The 20,878-nt window shown below is 51.5% G+C and overlaps 1 protein-coding gene across 6 annotated transcripts; it reads right to left on the bottom strand.

Moving 5' to 3' along the window:
- Positions 1-280: 280 nt before the first annotated feature.
- A4GALT (alpha 1,4-galactosyltransferase (P1PK blood group)) lies at positions 281-20,612 on the bottom strand. Of its 6 annotated transcripts, XM_039863276.1 has the most exons (5): positions 20,529-20,612; positions 3,312-3,459; positions 2,082-2,235; positions 1,816-1,952; positions 281-1,666 (listed from the first exon to the last, which is right to left on the bottom strand). In XM_039863276.1, exon 5 carries the CDS (start codon positions 1,618-1,620, stop codon positions 559-561), a length of 1,062 nt encoding a protein of 353 aa, XP_039719210.1. In that variant the 5' UTR covers positions 1,621-1,666; positions 1,816-1,952; positions 2,082-2,235; positions 3,312-3,459; positions 20,529-20,612; the 3' UTR covers positions 281-558. The 6 variants fall into 6 exon arrangements, 5 of the variants coding, with proteins under 5 accessions (XP_039719210.1, XP_039719209.1, XP_039719208.1 ...); XM_039863275.1 differs by lacking the exon at positions 1,816-1,952 and having other exon boundaries at positions 2,082-2,354; XM_039863274.1 differs by lacking the exon at positions 1,816-1,952.
- Between the last annotated feature and the right edge of the window lie 266 nt (positions 20,613-20,878).

The following is a 20,878-nucleotide window of genomic DNA, read 5'->3' as shown; positions in this document are numbered from 1 at the left end:
GTCTACCGGCCTCAGCCCCTCTGAAAGAGAAATCAAAGCCAGAAAAGAGCGAAGCCCTGCCCCAGGCTCCTGAGGCTGAGTTTACAGGCAGCTCTCCCACCGACAGCCTCCTCTCCCCTTTCCTGGGCTTCCCCATGCTCCCATCATGGGCACTTTGGTCCCAGTTAGCCATCTTCCATCATGCCTGGAGGATGCTCCCACCTTCCAGCAGACCCAGGATGCTCGCCCTGCTCACTCCCGCTGACTCTAGTGGGGGTGGGAGCAGGAGGAGGAGGGTTGGGGGCTTCCCCCACCACTTGTCACCTCTACCTTGAGACAGTGCACTGGCCTAAGTGGTGTTCCTCCTACCTCCTCCTGACTTGAAGAGAGCGAATCCCAGGGCCCTTAACGCTTCCTCCAATAACTTAACCTCTTGGGCCGCCAGCTCCCTGCCAGCTTCCCTGCCCTCCCCCACGCCAGCCCCGATTCCGGGCCCTCCCATCTTGCCTCCCCAGGGCAGACGGCCAAGAGTCCTTCTCCATCAGGATGCGGGGCTGGGGGGATGACCTGGCAGCCCCCTCACAAGTACATCTTCATGGCCTCGTGCGTCGTGGGGCAGTAGCGGGCATGGAGCTGGGCCAGCAGCGCTCTGGACGTGGCCTTGAAGCGCGTGCCCTGGCTCTTCTTGTTCCACACGTGGACGGCGTAGGTGGCGTTGAACAGCCGCGGCAGCTCCTCAGGGCTGACATCCTCGAAGTACTTCTTCCAGTTCTGCCAGGGGATGGGGTAGAAGGCCTCGGGGGGCAGGGTGGTGACGCCGTGACAGGCGTGGCTCTCGCTCAGGCTGCGGATGGAGCACCACTTCTTGAAGACGCGTGTGAGCAGCTGCGGGCCCTGGTGGCCCCAGATCCAGCCGTTGTAGTGGGCCACAAAGTCACGCATGCACAGCGCTATGAACGCGTGGCGGCGCTTGAAGGCCAGGAAGGCCCCGTTGAGGACGTAGCGGGACTGGATGCCCAGCGCGTTGCTCAGGTTCCTCAGGTCCTTGAGGACGATGAAGTCCGTGTCCAGGTAGATGCCGCCGAACTTCCACATGAGCGCCAGCCTGGAGGCATCAGAGAGCACCGGCAGCAGGTAGGGCTCCCACCGCCGCCGCGCCGCCGCGTACCAGGCTGCCAGGGGCGTGTCCCGAAACAGCTCCCCCAGGTCCAGCGGGCGCATCTGCACGTTGGGGAAGCAGCCCATCAGCGACAGGCCCAGGTGCCGGGGCAGCGAGGCGTTGCTGCCCAGCAGCCCCTTCATCAGGACCATCACCCGCGACTCAGGGTGGGCCCTAGCGGCCGACTCCACTGAGCACATGAACAGGAAGTTGGGGTTGGTCCGGTCTGAGGTCTCCAGGAAGAAGATGTTGCCCGGAGAGGGGGCGCTGGAGGGTGGTGTTGGAGGCATCAAGTGGGGGCAGGGAACGTCGACAGGCAGGTTAGAGAGCTGTCCTTGGCCCTTGGGCTCCCCCACAATGTGCCAGTAGATCACGATGGAAACCAAAAACATGAACTTGAAGCTGATGATGAACAGGGTGCAGCCCCGCTGGCTTGGGGCACCCCGGAGCAGCCACAGCAGGCAGTCATGAGGCCTGGACATGGTCTCCCCGGATGACACCCGGAGCCTCCAGCAGGAACCGGCTGGTCTGTAAGAGATAGCACCACATTTGGGCAGGCTGCTGGCATCTTCGACCCAAGAAAAACACTTCCTACAAACAGCAGCCACAGCCAACTCCAATGCTCGCTTCTGGAGCCCACGGCTGCCAGCTGCTCAGAGCTCCATCTCCTTCCTCACCTGGAAAACGGGAGCAGTGGGCCATGGACCGAGGTCTGGGCAGGTCTTTTTCACGCTCTGTGACACACCTGTGAGCTCCCCAAGGACTGGGTCAGTGCCCCCTACAATGTGTGGCCGTCAGGGGTCCAGGACAGGATCTGGCACGTGCAGGGGTTGTCAGAAGCAGTGCCTTTGTCACGGGGCCCACAAGCCTCTCTTCCTGGCCAGGTCTGTCCCCTTCGGCACACCGGGCTGGCAGCCTATGATTTGAGACCCAGCATACGTACCCCTCAGCTCTGTTCGGTTCCATAATCCAGGCCTGGAGTGAGGCCCAGAGGGCAGACGGCCAGGCAGCTTTGGGGACTTTCAGCAGGAGTCCTGGGGCTCTGGTGGGCCTGGGCACTGGCACGCAAGCTCGCTCACATGCAGGACAGGTGAACCCTAGGCACGTGAGGATGCTTGCTGGGTCCCGGAGCCCTTGGCTCAGAAACGCCAGGGTCTCCTGAGCCCCTGGGCTTGTCCATTCCCTTCCCTGGGCTGTGCTTCAACTAGACACAGGTCTGGAGGAGAAAAGAGGTTGTGCTCTATTCTGTGACCTTGGCTATTACTGCAGCCCTGGGACCCTCGCTCCCTGCTGGTGGTGTTTATGTGGCCAGCAGCCAGGAACATTCCTGGGTGCCCTGCAGATGGCTGGGAGGAACAAGATAGGCTTGGGACTCATTCCCAAGGGTGGGACTGTGGGAATGCCTAGGACGCACGGGACCCCCAGTCTGCTTCAACCACCTGTGAGACCTGGAGCAAGTCACTTAGCTCTCTGAGCCTCGATCTTCCCACCTGAAAGACAGGAACACTGGAGCCCACTAAAGGGTTGTATTTATTCATTCATTCATTCATTCACTCAATATATGTTGACTGTCTACCATGCACGCACCAGGCGACCCTCTGAGCATTTCACACATATTAACTCATTAAACCTTATAAATGGCAGTCATCACCCCCCACTTTACAGGTGAGGAAACTGAGGCACAGAGCACTCTGGTAACTTATGCAGAGTCCCATGGTGGGCAAGTGGCAAAGCAGTGGTCTGAGCTCAGGCCACCTGACCCGAGTCCGCACTCTCACCCCTGCCCGGTAGAGATGGTGCAGCCAATGTGGGAATGTGCCTGGGGCTTGAGGGACTCTGCGTACACTGGCCTGGACTCCTTACTGGTCACAGAATCCTGGCCACCGCTTCCTCAGGGCACAGTGCCAGCTCCACACCCGCTATGGCCCTCAGCAACCCCAGGGGGCGGTTGTGTCATTTCTACTTTAGAGGCCAGGAATCCTGAGCAGAAAGGGGTGGAGGGACTGGGCACAGCCTAGGGGCTGAGGGGAGCCGGGGACAACCCCTCCCCCGGGACAGATGGGTCTCATGGCCTGAGAGCGGTGCCAAGAGCCTGGGACTTGACCAATCGGGCCTGGACCTCCCCCAGGGCCAAGGGTAGGGAACTTCAGCGACATCAAGGGTTAGAACTGACCAGCCTGGGCAGCCCATGGCAGCGAGGTGGGGATCTCGGCAACGTGGCAGGCCTCCTGCAGACACACCCTGGAGCATCAGCCAACCTTCTCTGGCAAGGCGAACGCGGCCGCGGCCCTTCCACATGCTCGCAGAGCCTGCAAATCCATCTGCAAAGAATAGTGAGACACAGCGAGGTGGGGCGGGCGCAGTCCAAGGCCTGGGGCTCATTGGTTCACTGTTCAGTTCACTCCCTCAGCCCCTCAGGGAACATATTTGGCAGAAGGGAGGAGTTAGGTGCAACCCTGCCCTGGGGGAACACTCAGCCTGCCAGGAGGAGACCCTTTGAAAAGAGACAAGGAGGATATAGTAGATGACAGCTGAAATGGAGCGGAGGCCGGCAGAATCAGGAAAAGGTGGCTTCCCAGGGGAGGTGGCACTTGATGGAGGACCAGATGGACCTCCATAGGTGCCATGGGGGCCTGCACGCCTCCGCTCCCCAGTGCCCAGCTCAGTGCCTGGCCCATGGTAGGCACACAGGAAACCGACTCATTCTCTCATTCATTCGCTCACTCAGTGACTCACTCGGCGGCCAGAGGGACACTGAAAACGCAAGTCAGGCCACATCATGCCTCTGCTCTGGCCACCTGATGGGGAAGGTCAGCCGGGTCCTACGTGTCCCCCGACCCCTGACCTCATGCCCCACTTCTCTCGCCATCATCTGCCCTGGCCGCCCCTGACCGCCTCACACTTTCTCCAACCCCTCCCCCGCAAGCTGGCACTCCAGGGCCTTCGCCCCTGCTGTGGCACCCGCTTGGAACACGTTCCACGGAGGTTCCCTCGCCTCCCCCTCGCCTTCATTCAAAAACCATCTTCTCGTGGGGCCGTCGTTAGGTGCCCCTAACATTTCAACTCCCCCCTTACTACTCCACAGCCTCCTGCTTGAGTCCGTTCACCCCTGTTCTTATTCTAATATATTGTACATTTTTGTACTTGTTTATACTTATTGCAACGTGACCCTATGGGAACAGGTATATTGTTGTGTTTTGCATGTTTTGTTCAGCACGTAGAATTGTGCCTGCTTCTTCATGTCTGGTCCGTAAACGCTGAGGGAGTGAGCGCGTGACTGTGTATGCGAGTGAATGAGTGAGGGACATGGGACCGAATGAAGGAGTGACCGAGTCAGGGAGTCAGCGAATGGATGAGTGACCAAATGAGTGAGGACATTGGGGGTAAGAGGCTGGGTGAGCTGTCCATGATGCCCCAGCCAGTCCCAGGTGGCAGAACCCTGGTGTGAACCAAGAACCTTGTGTTCCCCGCCTTGGGGAAAGAGGATATTCTGGTCCTGAGTATTTTTAACCCAATGTGAACCACACGGGGGCATGGACAGATAATTGGATGGAGTGAGGCTCTCGGTGGCGCTGGGATGATCTGGCTCTGCCGCGGTGTGGGTGGGGGGCAGGTCTGGACCCGTTGGGGAGCCAGGATGTACCACTTGAGCCACGCCTGCCACAGATGAGGGTGCCAGACGCAAGCAACACCGTATTTGGTGTCGGAGCCCAAGACCCAGGAATAGAAACTGCATACGGGGCCAAGTTGGCCACAGCCCAATATGCATGTGACCTCAGGCCCAAAGCATGCTCCTGGCCCCCTGGAGGGGCCTTGCTGCTGGGCCCAAGTCCTGGCCCTTGTCAGACAAGCCTGGCACATCTCAGCGGCCGTCTCCTCCTACCTCCTACCTCCCAGCCTCCCACTTCCAGCCCTGGGAAGGCATTTCCAGTGAGCACGTTAACTGTGGTCACATCCCTGCCCTAAGCCCTCTGTGGCTCCCCACTGTCAGGACCCCCCAGGACCCATCTCAGGCAGGAAGTGAGAGTGAGAAGCTCACGGCTGGTGGGGACAGAGGGCCAGGACCTGACCAGACCTTTGCTGGCCTTGGCCTCTTCAGGTCCCACCTCGGGAGCACTGGCATCAGGGGACCAGGTTCTAGTGCCTAAAAAAGGCTCCCCGACCTGGCGTCGGCCACCCCTTCGTGGACAGTACCGACTTCTGCCCCTGCCGTGGGGGTGCTCCACCTCTGACCCTCTCTGGGCTCCCGCGTCCAGCCCAGCTCAGCCCAGCGCTGGCTGACCAACCCAAACAAAACAGTCACAGAGATGGTCAGACCCGGTCCACCCTGGACCCCACCGCCATGCTGGGTGCTAACAGAGTGGTCCCCAGAACGCCAGAGCTGGGCCCTTAGAGATTCCAATGTTTCGATGGGACACAGAGGCCCAAAGAGAGAAAGGGACTCAGCCAAGGTCCAAGAGCCGCAGAGGGGGGAGGCAGCTCAGGAACCTCAGCCTCTGGCCGGGGGTAGCTCAGGGAGCTCCCCACCCATCCCATCCCTAGAGGTCTTCCCAGAGGTGATACGGAGGACAGACATCTCAGAAGTCTTGACCCAGAAAACCGAGCAGATAGGAAGGGACCTGACTCTGAACAGCTTCCTGTATTCGTTTCCTGCGGCTGAAACTTTGGAGCTTAAGACAGATGCCTCTTTTCTCACAGCTCTGGAGAGCAGAAGCCTAAAGTCAAAGTGCCGGCTGGGCCCGCTCCCTCCCGGGCTCTAGGGGAGAATCTGTTCATTGCCTCTTCCAGCTTCCAGTGGCTCTAGGCTCCTGGGCTTGTGGCCACATTCGTCCAATCTCTGCCTCCCTCTTCACCTGTCCTCCTATACGTGTCCATGCCTTCCCCTCCTCTGTCTCTTATGAGACTTGTCATCGAACACATGGCCTGCCCGGGTAATCCAAGATCGTTTCCTTATTTCAAGATCTTTAACTTAATAACATCGACAAAGATCCTTTTTCCAAATGAGGTCACGGGCGTAGGTCTGGGGGTCAGGATAGGATGTATCTTGGTGCCACTATGCAACTCACCGAACCTTCACTTCCAGCTTCTATGTCTGTTGTGGAGCCTCAGAGCCACCTTGTGAAGAAGAAGGCTCTGTTCTCAAGTCACAGATGAGGACACTGAGGCTTGGGGCAGGAGTGTCCCAAGAGTCACGAAACGGGTTGAAATGGAGTCATGGTTAGAACCTAGGATCTGACTCGAGCCTGAGGTTTGCCGCCTCGCCCTCTGTGCACAGATGTCCTGGAGTCTTGGCTTCAAGGTCCCCTCTGCAGAGAGGCGTTCCCTGGCCATCAGCACGAGTGGCCACCCACGACTCCCATCACTCTCGGTCATATTACCCAGAGTGCCCTTCAGGGCCCCAGTCACGGGCCCATCCCAGAAAGCGGGCTGTGACTTGGGAGAGCCATGTGCAGGGTCTGGGGAGTGCCCGGGTCCCTTGAGGGTGAGAGATGCAGGACCTGACGGAGGGAGACGGTGAGGAAGTCCCATCAGAGGCCTCCATCAGCCCCACGGGAGCCCGGGGGCCGGCACAGCCTTCGGAGATGTCCATTCCAAAGGAGCACGCGTGCCTGTCCCCACACTGCACACGGCTGTCCTTAGGGTGGGGGGTGTGACCTTGGTGGGGGCCTCCCTCTGGGCAGGGACGATTTTCCCTAGGGAACGGTGCTTCTCCCCCCCACCCCAGGGAAACAAATCTCACCCCCAAGCGGCACCAGCGCCCCTGCCAGGAAGAGGACAGCTGGATCCATTACGTCCAGAGATATTTGGGGCTGGAGACAGTGGGGGAGGGAGGAGGCAGCGGAGTCCACTGCATTCTTCTGCGCAGTGAGAAACCATCTGACAGGGTCAGGAGGCCCTGGTCTAGTGACGGGTGGGGTCAGTGTGTCATCTTACTTCAGCCTGACCTCCAGTGAGGGGCCAGGTGTTATTTCAGCTGATCCTAGCCCCTGCTCCCCGACGTAACTTTCTGCAAAGTTCAGTGACTTGTCCACAGGGCCACAGCTAGGGGCTCGTGTGTGCTTCCAGGTCTACCTGATCTGGCCCCTGACTTGCTATGTGGCCTCAGGCAAGTCACCTTCCTTTTCAGGGCCTCAGATTCCTTCTGCACAATGGGGAGGAGAGCAGGATGAGCCACAGGCTCTCACCATGGGGCCACAGGGCAGATGCTAATCAACTTCCTCGAAAAGTCAGCATCTGAGCAGATACCCAAAGCTCGTAGAAGCTAAAGGTACCTGGGAACGGAGGTTGCCAGGCCAGGAAATGGCATGGCATATAGGATTCAACCCCAGGTCCTTCCTGACAGCTTCTGAACCTGCCACTAATTGGCTCTGTGACCTCGGGCCTGTACCTGCATCATAGCTTCTTCGTCCATAAAATTGAAGGGAGTGGGCTCTTTGGTCTTAGAACTCAGACTCTTCTTGGTGTGAAAAATCAATATCTAGAGCTTTGAAACCCTGCTTGAAGGGCCCGCTGTCCAACCCCCACCAATCTTTCAGGGCATAAACAAATATATTATTTCTACTCAAGAAGTAAGAGTGACAGTTATTAGAAGGTGATGATCCTTGTAAAAAATGGCTGTATTCAGAGCAGAGGTTACAAAATATTCCTCCCCAAAACCCCAGAGCCAGAAATCGAGCAGGCAGTGTCTTGTCCCCTGGGGAATATTACAAACAGAAAAATTCGAGAGGCGAAGACTTCTTTTTCCAGTAAGAATAAGGCAGTAATAAGGAATAAGGCAGATTCTTGGTTCAGAATCTTACCTCTTCTACCAAGCAACAGTGGAAAGACGAAAGAAACCACAAGCTATAGCTTTAGGCAAACTAGGGGCAAGAAAAACCCATAAACTCCAAGTCACATGTAAGTGTGGCCCAAAGCAGCTGCGGCAGTGGGATGGACAGGAACAGGGTGCAGGGGGGGCCCATCTGAATTAAAGGGGTGGGGGGCTCACAGCTGGAGGCAGGTTGCCTCTTGAACCAGGTTGGATTCTCAGAGGCAAAAGAGAAGTGAATCCAGAGAAGGGCCATATTTAAAAGGAACAAGAGGTCACAGAGCCAATTAGTGGCAGAGAAGGGAGCTTTTCATCAGAGAAACCTAGAGAACTACCCTGGCCTCTCCCCATTTGGACCAAAACCTCCTGTTAATGACGGGTCCGGGAAGATTCGACCAATTCAAATACAGAAACAAATTTTATTACAGGAGTAAACACACAGATGCTACAAGAAGGAAACAAAAAGGAACACCAACGTTCCCGGATGTATGTAGACAACTCACTATACAGATATGGTCCCCAGAGAAAGAAAAATTCGAATCCAAAATCCCAGCATGAATTTAAAACAAAACAAAACAAACAAAAAACAAAAACCAAAAACCACTTGAGAAAGTCATTGTAGCTTGAAGAAAGACCAAAGAGCAGAAATACAAGAACTGGAAGAGAAATGGGTTAGACGATGTGATGACGAGGCGTGAGCATGACATGCCAGAACTGACGGATCTCAGGAAAGGGCTTGGAAAAAAAAAAAAAAGACAGAGACATTTCAGAAGTGAAGACCAAACTAGAAGAAATATAAGGGAGAAGAGACTCCAAACAAAGTATAATAAAAGATAATGGAGATTAAAAATGAGAAAAGTGAACAGAATCAAACAGAAATGATGAAGGAAATCAAAGAATTCAAGAAGAAAAACAGGGAAGACACGTAAAGGAGATCCAACAAATGTATAGCTGGAGTTTCTAAAGAAGAAAAGTAAAACGATCCAACAGGATAAATATTTCAAATGATAACTCAGGAAAACTTTTCTGAAATGGGGAAGACATGATTTCATGAATTGCAAACGTACGCCATGTATTAGAGAACAGTGACCCAGAAAGGTAAATCCCAGGATATGTTCTAGTAACGTGAATGGACTTCAGAGATACAAAAATAAATCTCTGGCAACTACACAAAAAGATGAAGCTACCCACGAAGGAAGAGAATCAGGCTGGCATCAGATTTCTCAGCAGCTAAATCTAGGGATGGAAGATACTGAAACGATACTTCCGTGATCGCCAAGGACAGAAAGTGTGAGCTATATATATTAATCCGTGAATATAAAGGTCACACGCCAATTGTTTTGAAGTATAAGGACTTAGGCATTATTGTTCCTAAGAGGAGAGCTGAGGAATAAGCTTCGACCAACCAAATGGTTGAATAACTTCGGTGAGGTCTGGATATATTTAACCACAGATTGAAAAATGAAATAAGGATCGCAGAGTAAAATGGCATGTCATATAGTCAGATAATGCAAAAATGATACGAATAACAAAAGTCGGTAGGGGAAAAAGTTGGAAAGGAGGTGGAAATCGGAACTAGCTTAGTGGTTGCCTCATCTTTAATCGCTAGGGATAAAAGCTAAAATATCAAATAGTATAAGTTTAGGCATATTTAAAGTACACAGGTGATCGATAAGAAGGATAATACTACCCTATTTTACTGACTCTAATAAGATGAATTGTTAAGCACTGGTAAAAATTTTTAAAAGCTGCCAATTAAACGATATCACATTGCTTTTTAATTATATAGAATTTTTATTTCAAAAGAATTGTTTAGTCAGATTTCTAAATCGCCTAGCACTCCTATGCCTACATAAGAAGAAAAAGAGTAAAATAAATTAGGTAAGGTGTTCCTGAAACTTTGTCACCGTTAAACTCCAATTCTTCGGAATAACCTCAACTCAATGCCATCGTAACCTGCCTTTTCCATACAGTATCATCCCCTGTACCATCCAGTGTGACTGTCTCCCGAATTTTCTTCCTAGACACCTCTTCTTCAGGTTTTCATGTCATTGCACGGGAAGGCAATGTCCACTGTCATGAACACCACCTGACTGAGAGCTTCCAGAGGCATTAGCACGAAAAAAGAAAAAAGCCTTAGAATCTGTCGATACAGTATCAGCTAAAATGGAGCCGTGACAAGAGAAAGGGGAGCAGGGAGAAAGAGGAAACGAGTTAAATTTATTGTTCATAGAAGAGAAACAATAGATACTGTTCAAAGAAAGAAGGAAGTAGGACTATTACATAGAGATATAAATATAAATGTAACCACTAGAACAAAACCAACAGCTGTCCTAAATATCAGAAGGACTGCAGTTAAAAAAAGGTGAAGAAAACAGACCACACAGTGAAATAGTAAAGAATAGAGCCCTCCCACATGCACAAAGACACATATATGTACATACATATGACAGACAAAGATCAGACACCTGCCACGTCAATAAATATAACCAAGTTTAACTCACTGACCTTAAAAAAAATTTTTTTTGTTTAGATCCCAAGCAAAACCAAGTCTATCGTGTTTCCAAGAGCCACACATCCAACAAAGTGATTTAGAATGGCTAGAAGCGAAAGACGAGCAAAGGTATAAACGCAAATACAAACAGAAACAAAGCCATAATGCGAACATTAGACAATGGAAATTCAAGCTGAACATCACTAAATAAACTACACAAGGGCCATTAACAATGCTAAATGGTATAATTCGCAAGGCACCAAATAACACTACAGTAATTTTCAGAAAGAAGAAATTACCGGGAGGCTAGTATAAATAGATTGGAACACACTAATAAGAGATTTTAATTCACCTTTCTCAGCCTAAGAAACATTAAGTAGATCAAATATAAATACAAATTCAGAAGATCTAAATAAAATAATCAGTAAGGTACTGCAATATATCAAACTCTCTATGCTAATAATAGATAACATACTTTCTTTTCAAGAGCTGATAGAACATTCGTGAAAATTGAAAACCTCAACAACATTCGAAAACAAAAAATACAGACATTTATGTTCCTAAGGCAGAATGACTAGAAATTAATTTAAAAGTCTGGAAATTTAAAAAAAAAAAACCTCTCTTGGAGAATTCTTGAGTCAAAAGGGAAATACAAACTGAATTTGTAGAATTTCTGAAAAATGACCATAATCAAAATACCATTAATCCAAATTTGTAGGATATACCTGCAGCAATAATCAGAAAAAAACATATAGCCTCCAATACATATAACAATTACAATAGAACGGATAAAAATACATAAAGCACCAGAGTAAAAACATTAGAAAAGAACCGTGAGATAAATACAATAAGGAAAGAATAAAGATTAAAACAGAAATAAATTAGGAGACAGATAAGCAGTAGAACTGGAAAATACGGCAAAAAGCTGGTTCTTTGGGAAAAATTTTAATAAAATATATAAATTACCATTAACCTAATCAAGAAAAAAAGAGAGTGGGGAATTGGGGAGAAAACACCCAGTTGTAAACTAAGAAATGCCAAATGGGAAGGTAACCAAAGAAGCAGAGAGAAAAAAATTTAAATCAAAAGATAGTATTTTGCAAGTAAAATTTAAAACCTGAAAAAAATTTCTAGACAAATATAATAAATCGAGACTGTTCCTGGAAGAGATAGATTGCCTAGACAGGCCAACTTTCACATAAGAAATCAAATTATAAAAGAGCAGTAAGAAACAAAAGCACCACAGCAAGATATTTTTAGAAAAAAATTCTAGGGAACATATCACAGAAAATCCCAGTGCTTTTTAAAGTGTTCAATAGTAAAATATAAGAGAGAAAACTTTAAAAAAACTTTAAAAGTATAACAGATATGAAAACCTGAAAAAGACTGCATAAGACACCCTACTGATCAATGCCATTTATGAATATTATTGTAAAAATCCTAAATAAAACATAAGCAAATGGAATTCAGCAGCACATTAAAAGAATACATCACCAAAACTAAGTGGGGTTTATTCCCAGAATGGTAGGATGATTTGATATTAGGAAATCAATAATATTATTTATCATATTTATAGATCTAAGGAGAAAAAAATCACAGTCATCCCAAGAGATGCTAAAAAAACATTTGACAAAATTTCCAATACTATTTCTGGATAAATTAGCCATCAATGGACACTTCCTTAACAAATTATTATTATTACATAAAATTATTATATATTATTACCAAAGACAGGAACCAGCTTCATATCAGTATGAGCACTCAGCTTGGGGAAATTCCTTTGAAGACAGGAAAAAGACAAAGGTGCCCCCTCCACCCCCACCCCCACCCCCACCATCATCACTAGTACTGGAGGTATTCATCGAGGCACTCTGACAAGAGAAAGAAATGAAAGGTACAAAAACTAAATAGAAATAGTTAAAACTATTGCTATTTTCGTAAGATACTATTGCACATCTGGACAAGTCAAGAGAAACTACTGAAAAACTACAAATAATAAAAGAATATTGATAAGCGGCAGGACACACGCAGGCACACGTACTTAAATACAAACAAGCAGTCAGAAGCAGAAAATATAATAGAAAAGAAGACCCCACATATTACAACCACCACCATAATACTTAGGGTTAAACTTAACAAACGATGCTCAAAAGCTATTTGAGCAAACATTTAAAGTCCCCAAAGAACACAATAAACTTGGACAAATGGAAAGACATGCTATGTTTTTGGATAAAAGACTCAGCTTCATAACCATGTCCATTTTCTCTAAGCCAATTTATACATGGCACGTGATTTTGGAATTCAACGAATTGATTCTAAAGTTCACATAGAAAAATAAGCATGAACTTGCAGAAAAACTCTGAGAAGAGGAACAAATGAGGAGGGACTGGACGTTTAGATATTAAAACACCCTATAAAGTTTCGATAATTGAAACAATGTAGTCACACGAACAGACAAACGGGCCAACAAAACAAAAGGAATTGCAGAAGGAATATGCTACTTGCATATTCCACAAAAAGAGTATCTTCAATCAGTAAAGCAAATGCATCATTTAATACAGATGTCAGGCAACTGGAGAAGGTGGGAGGGAAAAGAACAAGCTGAGTGTATACCTCAGAAAGGGCACCAGGATCAACTCCCAACGTAAAATAATAAAACTCATAAAAATTTAGAACAAAACACGGGTGAATTTCTTTATAACTTCGGAGGTGGGAAAGTTTTCTGAATTATCTATGAAATCCAGAAGCCATCGAAGAAAACATGAACAAACTTAACTCTATGAAAAAAACAAACCTCCCCGTGTCCTTCCCCCAAAAACACCAGCAAGAAAGTCAAAACAGAAGGGACAGCTTGGGGTAACTTTTGTGCCCCTTGATCACAAAGGTCTGATTCTCCGAACCTATAAAGAGCTCCCAGAAAACAAAGTGAAAAAGACCAACACCCCAGAAGAAAACGGGCGATAACAGTTCCCACACACGCACAAAATGACCCTGAAACATGCAGGCAGGATTTCGTAAGAAAAATGCAAATCCGAACAGATAGCATCTCTCACCTGTCAGATTGGCAAAAAGCCAGGACTTTGATACATTCTTCTGATGTGGAGGTGAGAGAACAGTCCACCCAACACACTGCTGGTTGGCATGCACATAGTACCACTCCAGGGGTGAGGGCAAGCGAACCCCATCTATCAAAGTTACAAAGTCACCCGACAATCCCACCATGTGACCTTATTTTACAGGTAAATGACATTTGTACAGGTCACAAATTTGTTTGCAAAGTGCACACAATTGGAAACAACGCCCAGAGCCTTTTCTGAAGGACTGATTAAATACACAATGACACGCTGATACCATGGAAAATAATGTCAGCTGTCGGGGACCAAGGTTGTTTTTACTCCTTGTCAAATCCCACGTGGCCAGCACAGACCCCAGCACAGACTTATTTTTTTGAATGAATGAGTAAATGACCCCTAAACTGCCCCCGAAGCCAGAATCAAATGTGGTAACTGACCAGTGCCATTTACAAACTGTAAACTACGAGCCATTCAGATTACAACTGTTAGAAAGTGTAATTGATTTGTCCTGCCTCACCATCTGAGGGTAAAAAATGTCACGTGCCTTTGACTCTTCATTTTATGAGTATTCATCAGTCCCAAGAGAGGAAAGGTGACCTTCCCAGCCTTCCCAAGGCTGCCTGGCTAGTAAACTATTAAGGCTGAGTGTGGACGAGCCTTCTGGACTGGTCACTAGCTGTACCCAGAGATTATCGAGGTACACGTAGCCGGGGAAATTCTTCATCAGATAAAATCATGCCTGGCAAATGAAATGCCCACGGAACAGGCATCTAGAAATTCTGACTGGATTTACGGGTCCTGAGTTCACACTACTGGGAAGAAAATTCTCTTTTTTTTATTATATTAAAGATTAAAAATAATTGGCAGCAAGAGAGAGAGTGCCACCCCACGTAGTCACATGAACAGACAAATGGGCCAACGAAACGGGCCATCTCCCGCCTCTAAACACACACACAGAGCACTGCCAATCCTGGGTATTCTTACTGGTAACAGTCTTTGCTACCTGGATACTGCCTGAGCAAGGGGCCTGGTTTCTGTCCTCTACACACTTGCTCTGTGACCTTGGAGTATGACCCGCCCCCCTCCCCGCCCCCAATTCTGAGCCTAAATATCTTCATCTGTAAAAAAGAGAACTTAGAAAAGATAATGTCTAAGGACTCTTCTAGAAAGACCTTCTGAATCTGGTCCCTCTTGGCACCGGTTCCGTACATTCCATCAGAAGCAGTCATCACTACTTCTCAGGGCCACGTGCCCATGGGTGCCAGGCTAAGAGCACACACAGAGAATGGGGCCAGAGGGATGGCAATTCACGGATAAGAGAGTCCTTGCTCCATCCGATACAAAGTCATCTTGGAAAGAAACCAGTCAAGCCCTTGGCATCACTCCCAGAACCTTGATCATTCATTCGACAAATGCGTGAGCACCTACTGTGAGCCAGGACCCACTCCGAGGGCTTGAAACACACACAGCAGTGAACAAAGAAGACCGAGTCTTTGGCTTTGTGGAGCCGACATTCTAGTGGGAGAAAATTAACAAGAAATATATCAGGTGGTGAAATGTGGGACAGAGGAAAATGCAACAGGGAAACTGCGCTGGGAGGACGGGGGCTGAAGGTGTTAACTTTCCGCAGAGCGGTCCGGGATGACCGCTCCGAAAAACTGGGCAAATCGGAGGGCTACCTGTGGGAAGGTGTCCAGGGCGGGAAACTGGTGAGTGCAAAGGCTGGGGCTGGGCACCCGAGGTGCTGATGGGACAGCAGAGTAAGCAAGGCAGGGCAGGAGGGTACCAGGAACAAAGGTCAGAGAGATCATGGGGAGACCGAGCCATGGGGGGCCCTTGAGGACCACTGGAAGGTTTTGAGAAAGAAAGGGCTATTGTGTGACTTACATCTTAAAGAGATCTTTAAGATCTGGCTGCTTTTTGAGACTAAACTACAGGGGACTTGCGGTGACAAGAAAGCAGTTAAGAGGCCATGGCGATAACCTAGAGAGACGTAGGGCAGCGATTAGGGAGGGAACCTCTCTTTGAATGGATTTCCCCCGTCCCTCCCCGCCATCAGCCCTCAGCCACAGCGCAGCTCAGTTCCCTCCGTCTGTCTGTGTCTGGGGAGCCATCAACCCCAGCCTCCTCCCCGGCTTCCTGCTTCGGCCCCCTGGAGGCCCCCACATCCCACGATGCCGAGGCTTTGTGGGCACTCGCCCTCAGCCCTGCCCCTCTCCGGGCCCAGAACTTCCAGACGGGCCACGCTGACCTCTGCCTTGCTGCTCGTCACCAAGCTCTGGGAATTCCAGGTTTCTGCAACATGCTTTCCTCTTCCCAAAATATCCCTCCCACCTACCTCCACTGCTCGGGAACTTCCTAACCATAATCCAGAGGAAGAGCTCGCCATCAGCCAAGAGCAAACCGCGTCAGGCGCCCGGCCAAGCACCGTCACCACGACGTCTGTCTCCACATCGACCACTACGGCCTCCCTTTACGAATGAGAAAACAAAAGGTGCAGAGAGGACAGGGACCTTCCCATGCTGCATGGCGAGTCAATGTGGGAGGCAGGATTTGCACCCATGCACGTCTGCCCCCGAGTCTCAGACCCTCTTCCTCCGTGAGTCTCTCGCCACCTAGGAGCTCAGCAGCCACCTCCAGGAAGTCACCTGGATCTTGGCACAGCTCCCACCATGGGCTGTGGGCCGGGTCCTCAGCGCCGTGCACGCTGGCACACAGCAGGAGCTGCGGCTCCCTTCCCGCTGAGTGGGCGTGTGAGCGGCACTCACGGGAACCCTTAGCCTCGCCCACCGCCTAGACCGTGGGTAGACCTTGGGAATGACCGGGCTGAATTTGGCCTTGGAGTGAATTGGAAGCCAGGGAAAGTAGATGCTGTGCGAAATGCTGCCCACGCTGCCTGAGATCGTATATGACATTGAATTAGGGAGGGCCTGGCTCACAGCGGGCACACCGTAAATGGGATGGGGGATAAAGGAAAACCATCCCGATACTTGGTGCCTTTTGAAAACGATGGTAAAAACCTGAAAGGAAAACCAGCTCTTCTCTCTCTCTCAAAGCCACCAGGTTCTGGGAAATCCAAGCTTCTGAAATACGCCGTTCGCTCTTCCCAAAATGTCCCTCCACCCGTTCCCTGCCCAGCAACCTCCTAACCACAATAGGTTAAGAAGAGTTGCCATTTGCCAAGAATCCCCGAAAATGCTGTCTCGGTTTTATTCCTGGCTGCAAGGGTTATGGGCGATTTTTGTTCTGTCTTCACACCTTGGAGTACTGCCTACGAATTTCCACAATGCGTGTCCACCAACGTTTAGCTGGTTGGGCCGCCAGCGCTTAATAGAGAGGTTGTGTGTGTGCACGCGTGCGCGTGCGCACGGGGGTTTCCCGTCACCACGCTGCCGTGACACCTCCCGCTTTGCTCTTTATCTTGAAGACAGTGTGGAGCCACGGAAGACTGGAGGGGGAGGCACGCGGCAGGATCAGTCTTCCCGTAACCTTGGCACCGAGGCCCCCCCCACCCCCCACCCCACCCCCGCCGGCTTTTGGGTATGTTCTTTCCGATGCTCCATTTACACGGAACCGTGTTTACACAGGGCCTCGGACAGGAGACACACAAAAGGAGATCCTATTACACATGCTGTTTACACCTTGTTTTATTTTTCATTTAAAAATATGCTGGGCCCCTGGGCTCAAAACCAGACGGCAGAGGTGGTTGCATAACCGAGCACATTCCCTAAAATTCATCGGACCGTATGCGTGCGACGTGTGTAAATGACACCTGGAAAAAAGCTGCTTGAAAATATATGCTCTGCCCTTCATATTATGGGAGTAAACAGAGCTCCGCACCCTCATTTCCAGGGCTTCGTTGTATCTCGTCACACGGCAGTTGCGCCCTTCGTTTCTCCTGTTCCCCATCTTGACTACCGGAAACGTGGTTTCCATCTTCCTGCTTTTACAGATAACACTGCGATGAGCATCGTCTCAGCCCTGACTTCTTTTTTTGAGCACATCGTTCGCCACTTCTACAGGACTCCTTCCTAGAAATAAGCCTCTTGAGTCAGAGGAAATATAATTTAACTTTTAGACACAGATCACTAACTTGTCTCCAGAAAGGTTTTCAAGAGTCCACGTTCTCCCCAGTCTCAAGTACCCCCTTCCCAAACTCGCGCCGCGAGGAGGGAGACACGTGGCTGAGTCACCATTTATTGAAAGCTTTCTGTCGGGTGTGGATCTACGTGATCTGATAACAGTGGTGTATATTTCCTAAGGGCTTACCGTCCGCAGCCACTGGTCAAAGTGGTTTTCATGCAGTAACTCGCTTAATCGCCCCAACAGTCCTAAGGAAATCAAGGCACCACTGGCATTCAGACACCCTTTGCCAAGTAAAACGAGTCTGCCTGTGGCCCAGCCTAGTTCACCTGGGACAACGCTGGGCTAGGGGCTTGCATCTCACCGTGACGAAGTACTTGACTCTAAGTCTCAGTTTTCTCATCTATAAAATGGGAATAACAACACGGGATGCTGAGAGGGTTACGTAAGATCAGGTAACAAAGTGTCTGACACCTAGCCAGGGCTCAGTTGATGGTGGCCTGCCCCCAACTCAGGGGGTTACCCTGGAGACTGGTAGGAGGGAACAAATGAAGCTGAGAGACAGCTGGAGGTTTGGGGGGACCTCTCTGGGCTCTGTGTTTACATCTGGGACAATGGCTTCTGCTGTTTCAAATCAAGCCTGTTCACAGAATGAGAAGACCACTTCCTGTTTCACTCTCCTGCACCCTTCTGCCCAGCTCCCCCGAACCCACTTTGCACAGGTGTAACATCCAGAAGGCTGTGTGCTTCTGTTGGGGTCTGCTCCTGGCAGACAAGAGTGTGTGCACAGGGGAGGGTATGTGGTCACCAGCCCAGAAAGGAAACGAGCTCTCCTAGTCCTGTGACCAATCTCGCTTCCACTGGAAGCTCCTGGACCCACTGGGCTCTGTCCAGAGGGAAGGCAAACAGAGGCAGACAGGAGAGGAAGGGACGGTCACCAAGTTCCAGACAGGTGTTTTAAAAGTCTAGCCAAAAAAGGCAAATTTTGACAATAGATATCTATCTCCAAGGGATGCTCAGATGGAATCTCCCCCCACCCCCCAACACACACACACATTATTTCTTTCAAGCAACATTTAGTGAGCACCCACGAAGTGCCAGGCTGGGCACCGGGCTTCAGGCAAGGACAGAAGAGGGAGGGAGACTACGAAGTTGTGGCCACACATGGGAAGGACCCTCTTAGGGGGAGAGCATTCCAGAGAGCACGGCGGGACTGAGCTTGGGTGGCCAGGTCCAAGGTGTAGCTAACCACCCCACCCTCAGGGAGGGAGAACCAGGAAGGGTAGCAGCTGGGGACAGGGAAGGCCGGGGAGGGCAAAGGCTGTTTCCACACCTCAAGCTGCCCTTTCTTCCAGTCTGGCCACAGATCTGGGGGCAGTTACCTCAACTCACTCCGCTCTGGTCCCAGCTCAGACCTTGGGGCGAGGGGGGGTCCTGCCAACCGGGGTGCCTGGACATCTGCGCCCGGGACCCCCATGGCTGGGTGGATTGGGAATGGCTGGCTGGGGCCAACGTGGTGACCTGGTGGGTCACAACCTCCTGAGGTTTTCGGTAAGCAACCCTGCCGCACCCGGGGCCCTGGGCCATCACACACGCAGGGAACGATCTCGGCAACCTAGGCAGCTAGAGGGCTTCAGCCGGTACGAGAAAACAAAACGTATTTTTAAGAATTGCCATTTCGGAGCTTGTCCTCTAATACTGAGCTGTCCTAGCAGACAAGCAGAGACATGCACGGGAGGCATAAGAGGAAAATGAACAACACAAGATCCCACCTCCACCCCGCCTGGCTGTTCCCTTTGTATTGGGGCCCGGTCTGGGGATCTCTGCTCAGGCAAGGCAGCAGCGTGCAGGTGCTGGCCTGGAGGGGTGTAGTTCTAGCCAGCCTCTGCTATGTCACCCTGGGCAGGGTGTCTTCCCCCCTCCTTTGGGAGGTGGTGACAAAGGGGTCCTTGGGCAGCTGGAGGAGAGAACAGGAGGGCCAGTGGGTCCGGGCCAGGTGCTCCTGGGTCTCTGATGAATGACGGGATAAATGGCTTTCGGTGACTTCGAAAGGCCTGCATGGAGCAATCACTCAATATTTGGGGGAGATAGTACAGGTGTTCTACTTAGAGAGGGGCGGTTGTGGGGGCAGGGGGAGAAGATGGCTTTTAACCCTTTTAGAGCCAGAGGCTCAGCTGAATCTGCTAAGATGGTGGGTACTTCCACCCCAGGGGTCAGATGAGGAGACTCCACCCCTAGCAGTGAAGAGGGGTGGACTCAGACTGGACCTCCCCGCAGCTCCCACCTCCCCCAACCTTTCCCATCCGGAGAAGCGGGAGGGAGAGAAGCACGCGGGAAGGCGGGGGTCGTCTGCGGATCCGGATCCCGGGAAGGAGCGCAGAGGCCCGACTTCCCGACTTCCCCGCTCCCGCTCAGGCCGTTCCCTCCACCTGGAAGACCCTTCCCCGCATCGGCGCGTCTGAAGCCGCAGCATCTCCGGCCCCGGCAGCCGGCCCTCCAGCCGGCCGCTCCTCACCGCTCCCTCCCGGGCCTGGGGCGAGCGCGGCGGCGAAGCCAAGCCTCCGGGGACGAGTCCGCGCCCCCAGACAGCGCGGCGCTACTCGCCCAGTGTCGCCGCGCAGGGCGGGCGGGCGGAGCCCGCAGTGGGACCCGGGCTCCTCGGCCCCACTGCCCTCTCCCACCGCGGTCCCCGGGCCGGGCGGGGCGCGCCTCCGCGAGCGGCCGGGGCTCCTGCTCCAGCCGCCGCGCTCAACTTCGGGGCGCAGTGGGGTGGGGGCGGCGGCCGGGGACCGACGCGCCCAGTCGGTGCGCACTCGAATGTCCCTCGGAACAGGTGGCCCGGGCAGCGACCGAGCGCTCTCCTCTCCTTCTCGAAGCGCCCCTCCCCACCGCGCAGACCCCTCCCACGAGCCCTCCGCGCGGTCTCCGTACCTCCGGCTCCCCCGGCAGCGCGCGGCGGACAGCGCCGTCCCCGAGCGCGGCCGGCAGGAGCACCGCCCTCGGCCCGGGGCGTGGCCAGCGCCGCCCCGCCCGCGGCCCCTGCCGGGTCCCTGCTCTCCCCGCGCGAGGACTGGACCGTCCCCAGCCCGCGCGGGCCGGCAGGTGCGAAGCGCTCCCTGTGCCTCCCGCTCTGCGGGTTTATAAGCCCACCTCCCCCATTTAATAACGAGAAAAGTGAGGTTCAGAGTGGTTAAGAAACTTGAAAGTCATGCTACCGAGAAGGGGCAGCGTCAGAATCGAGCCCCGGCCTGATGCCGCCGCCCAGAAGCTACTTATTAAGC

The sequence above is a fragment of the Pteropus medius genome, unplaced genomic scaffold (genome assembly GCF_902729225.1).
Source record: "Pteropus medius unplaced genomic scaffold, Ma_sr-lr_union100, whole genome shotgun sequence".
NCBI lineage: Eukaryota > Metazoa > Chordata > Mammalia > Chiroptera > Pteropodidae > Pteropus > Pteropus medius.
Note: the sequence above shows the minus strand (reverse complement) of the source record. Positions and strands in the feature narration are given on the sequence as shown.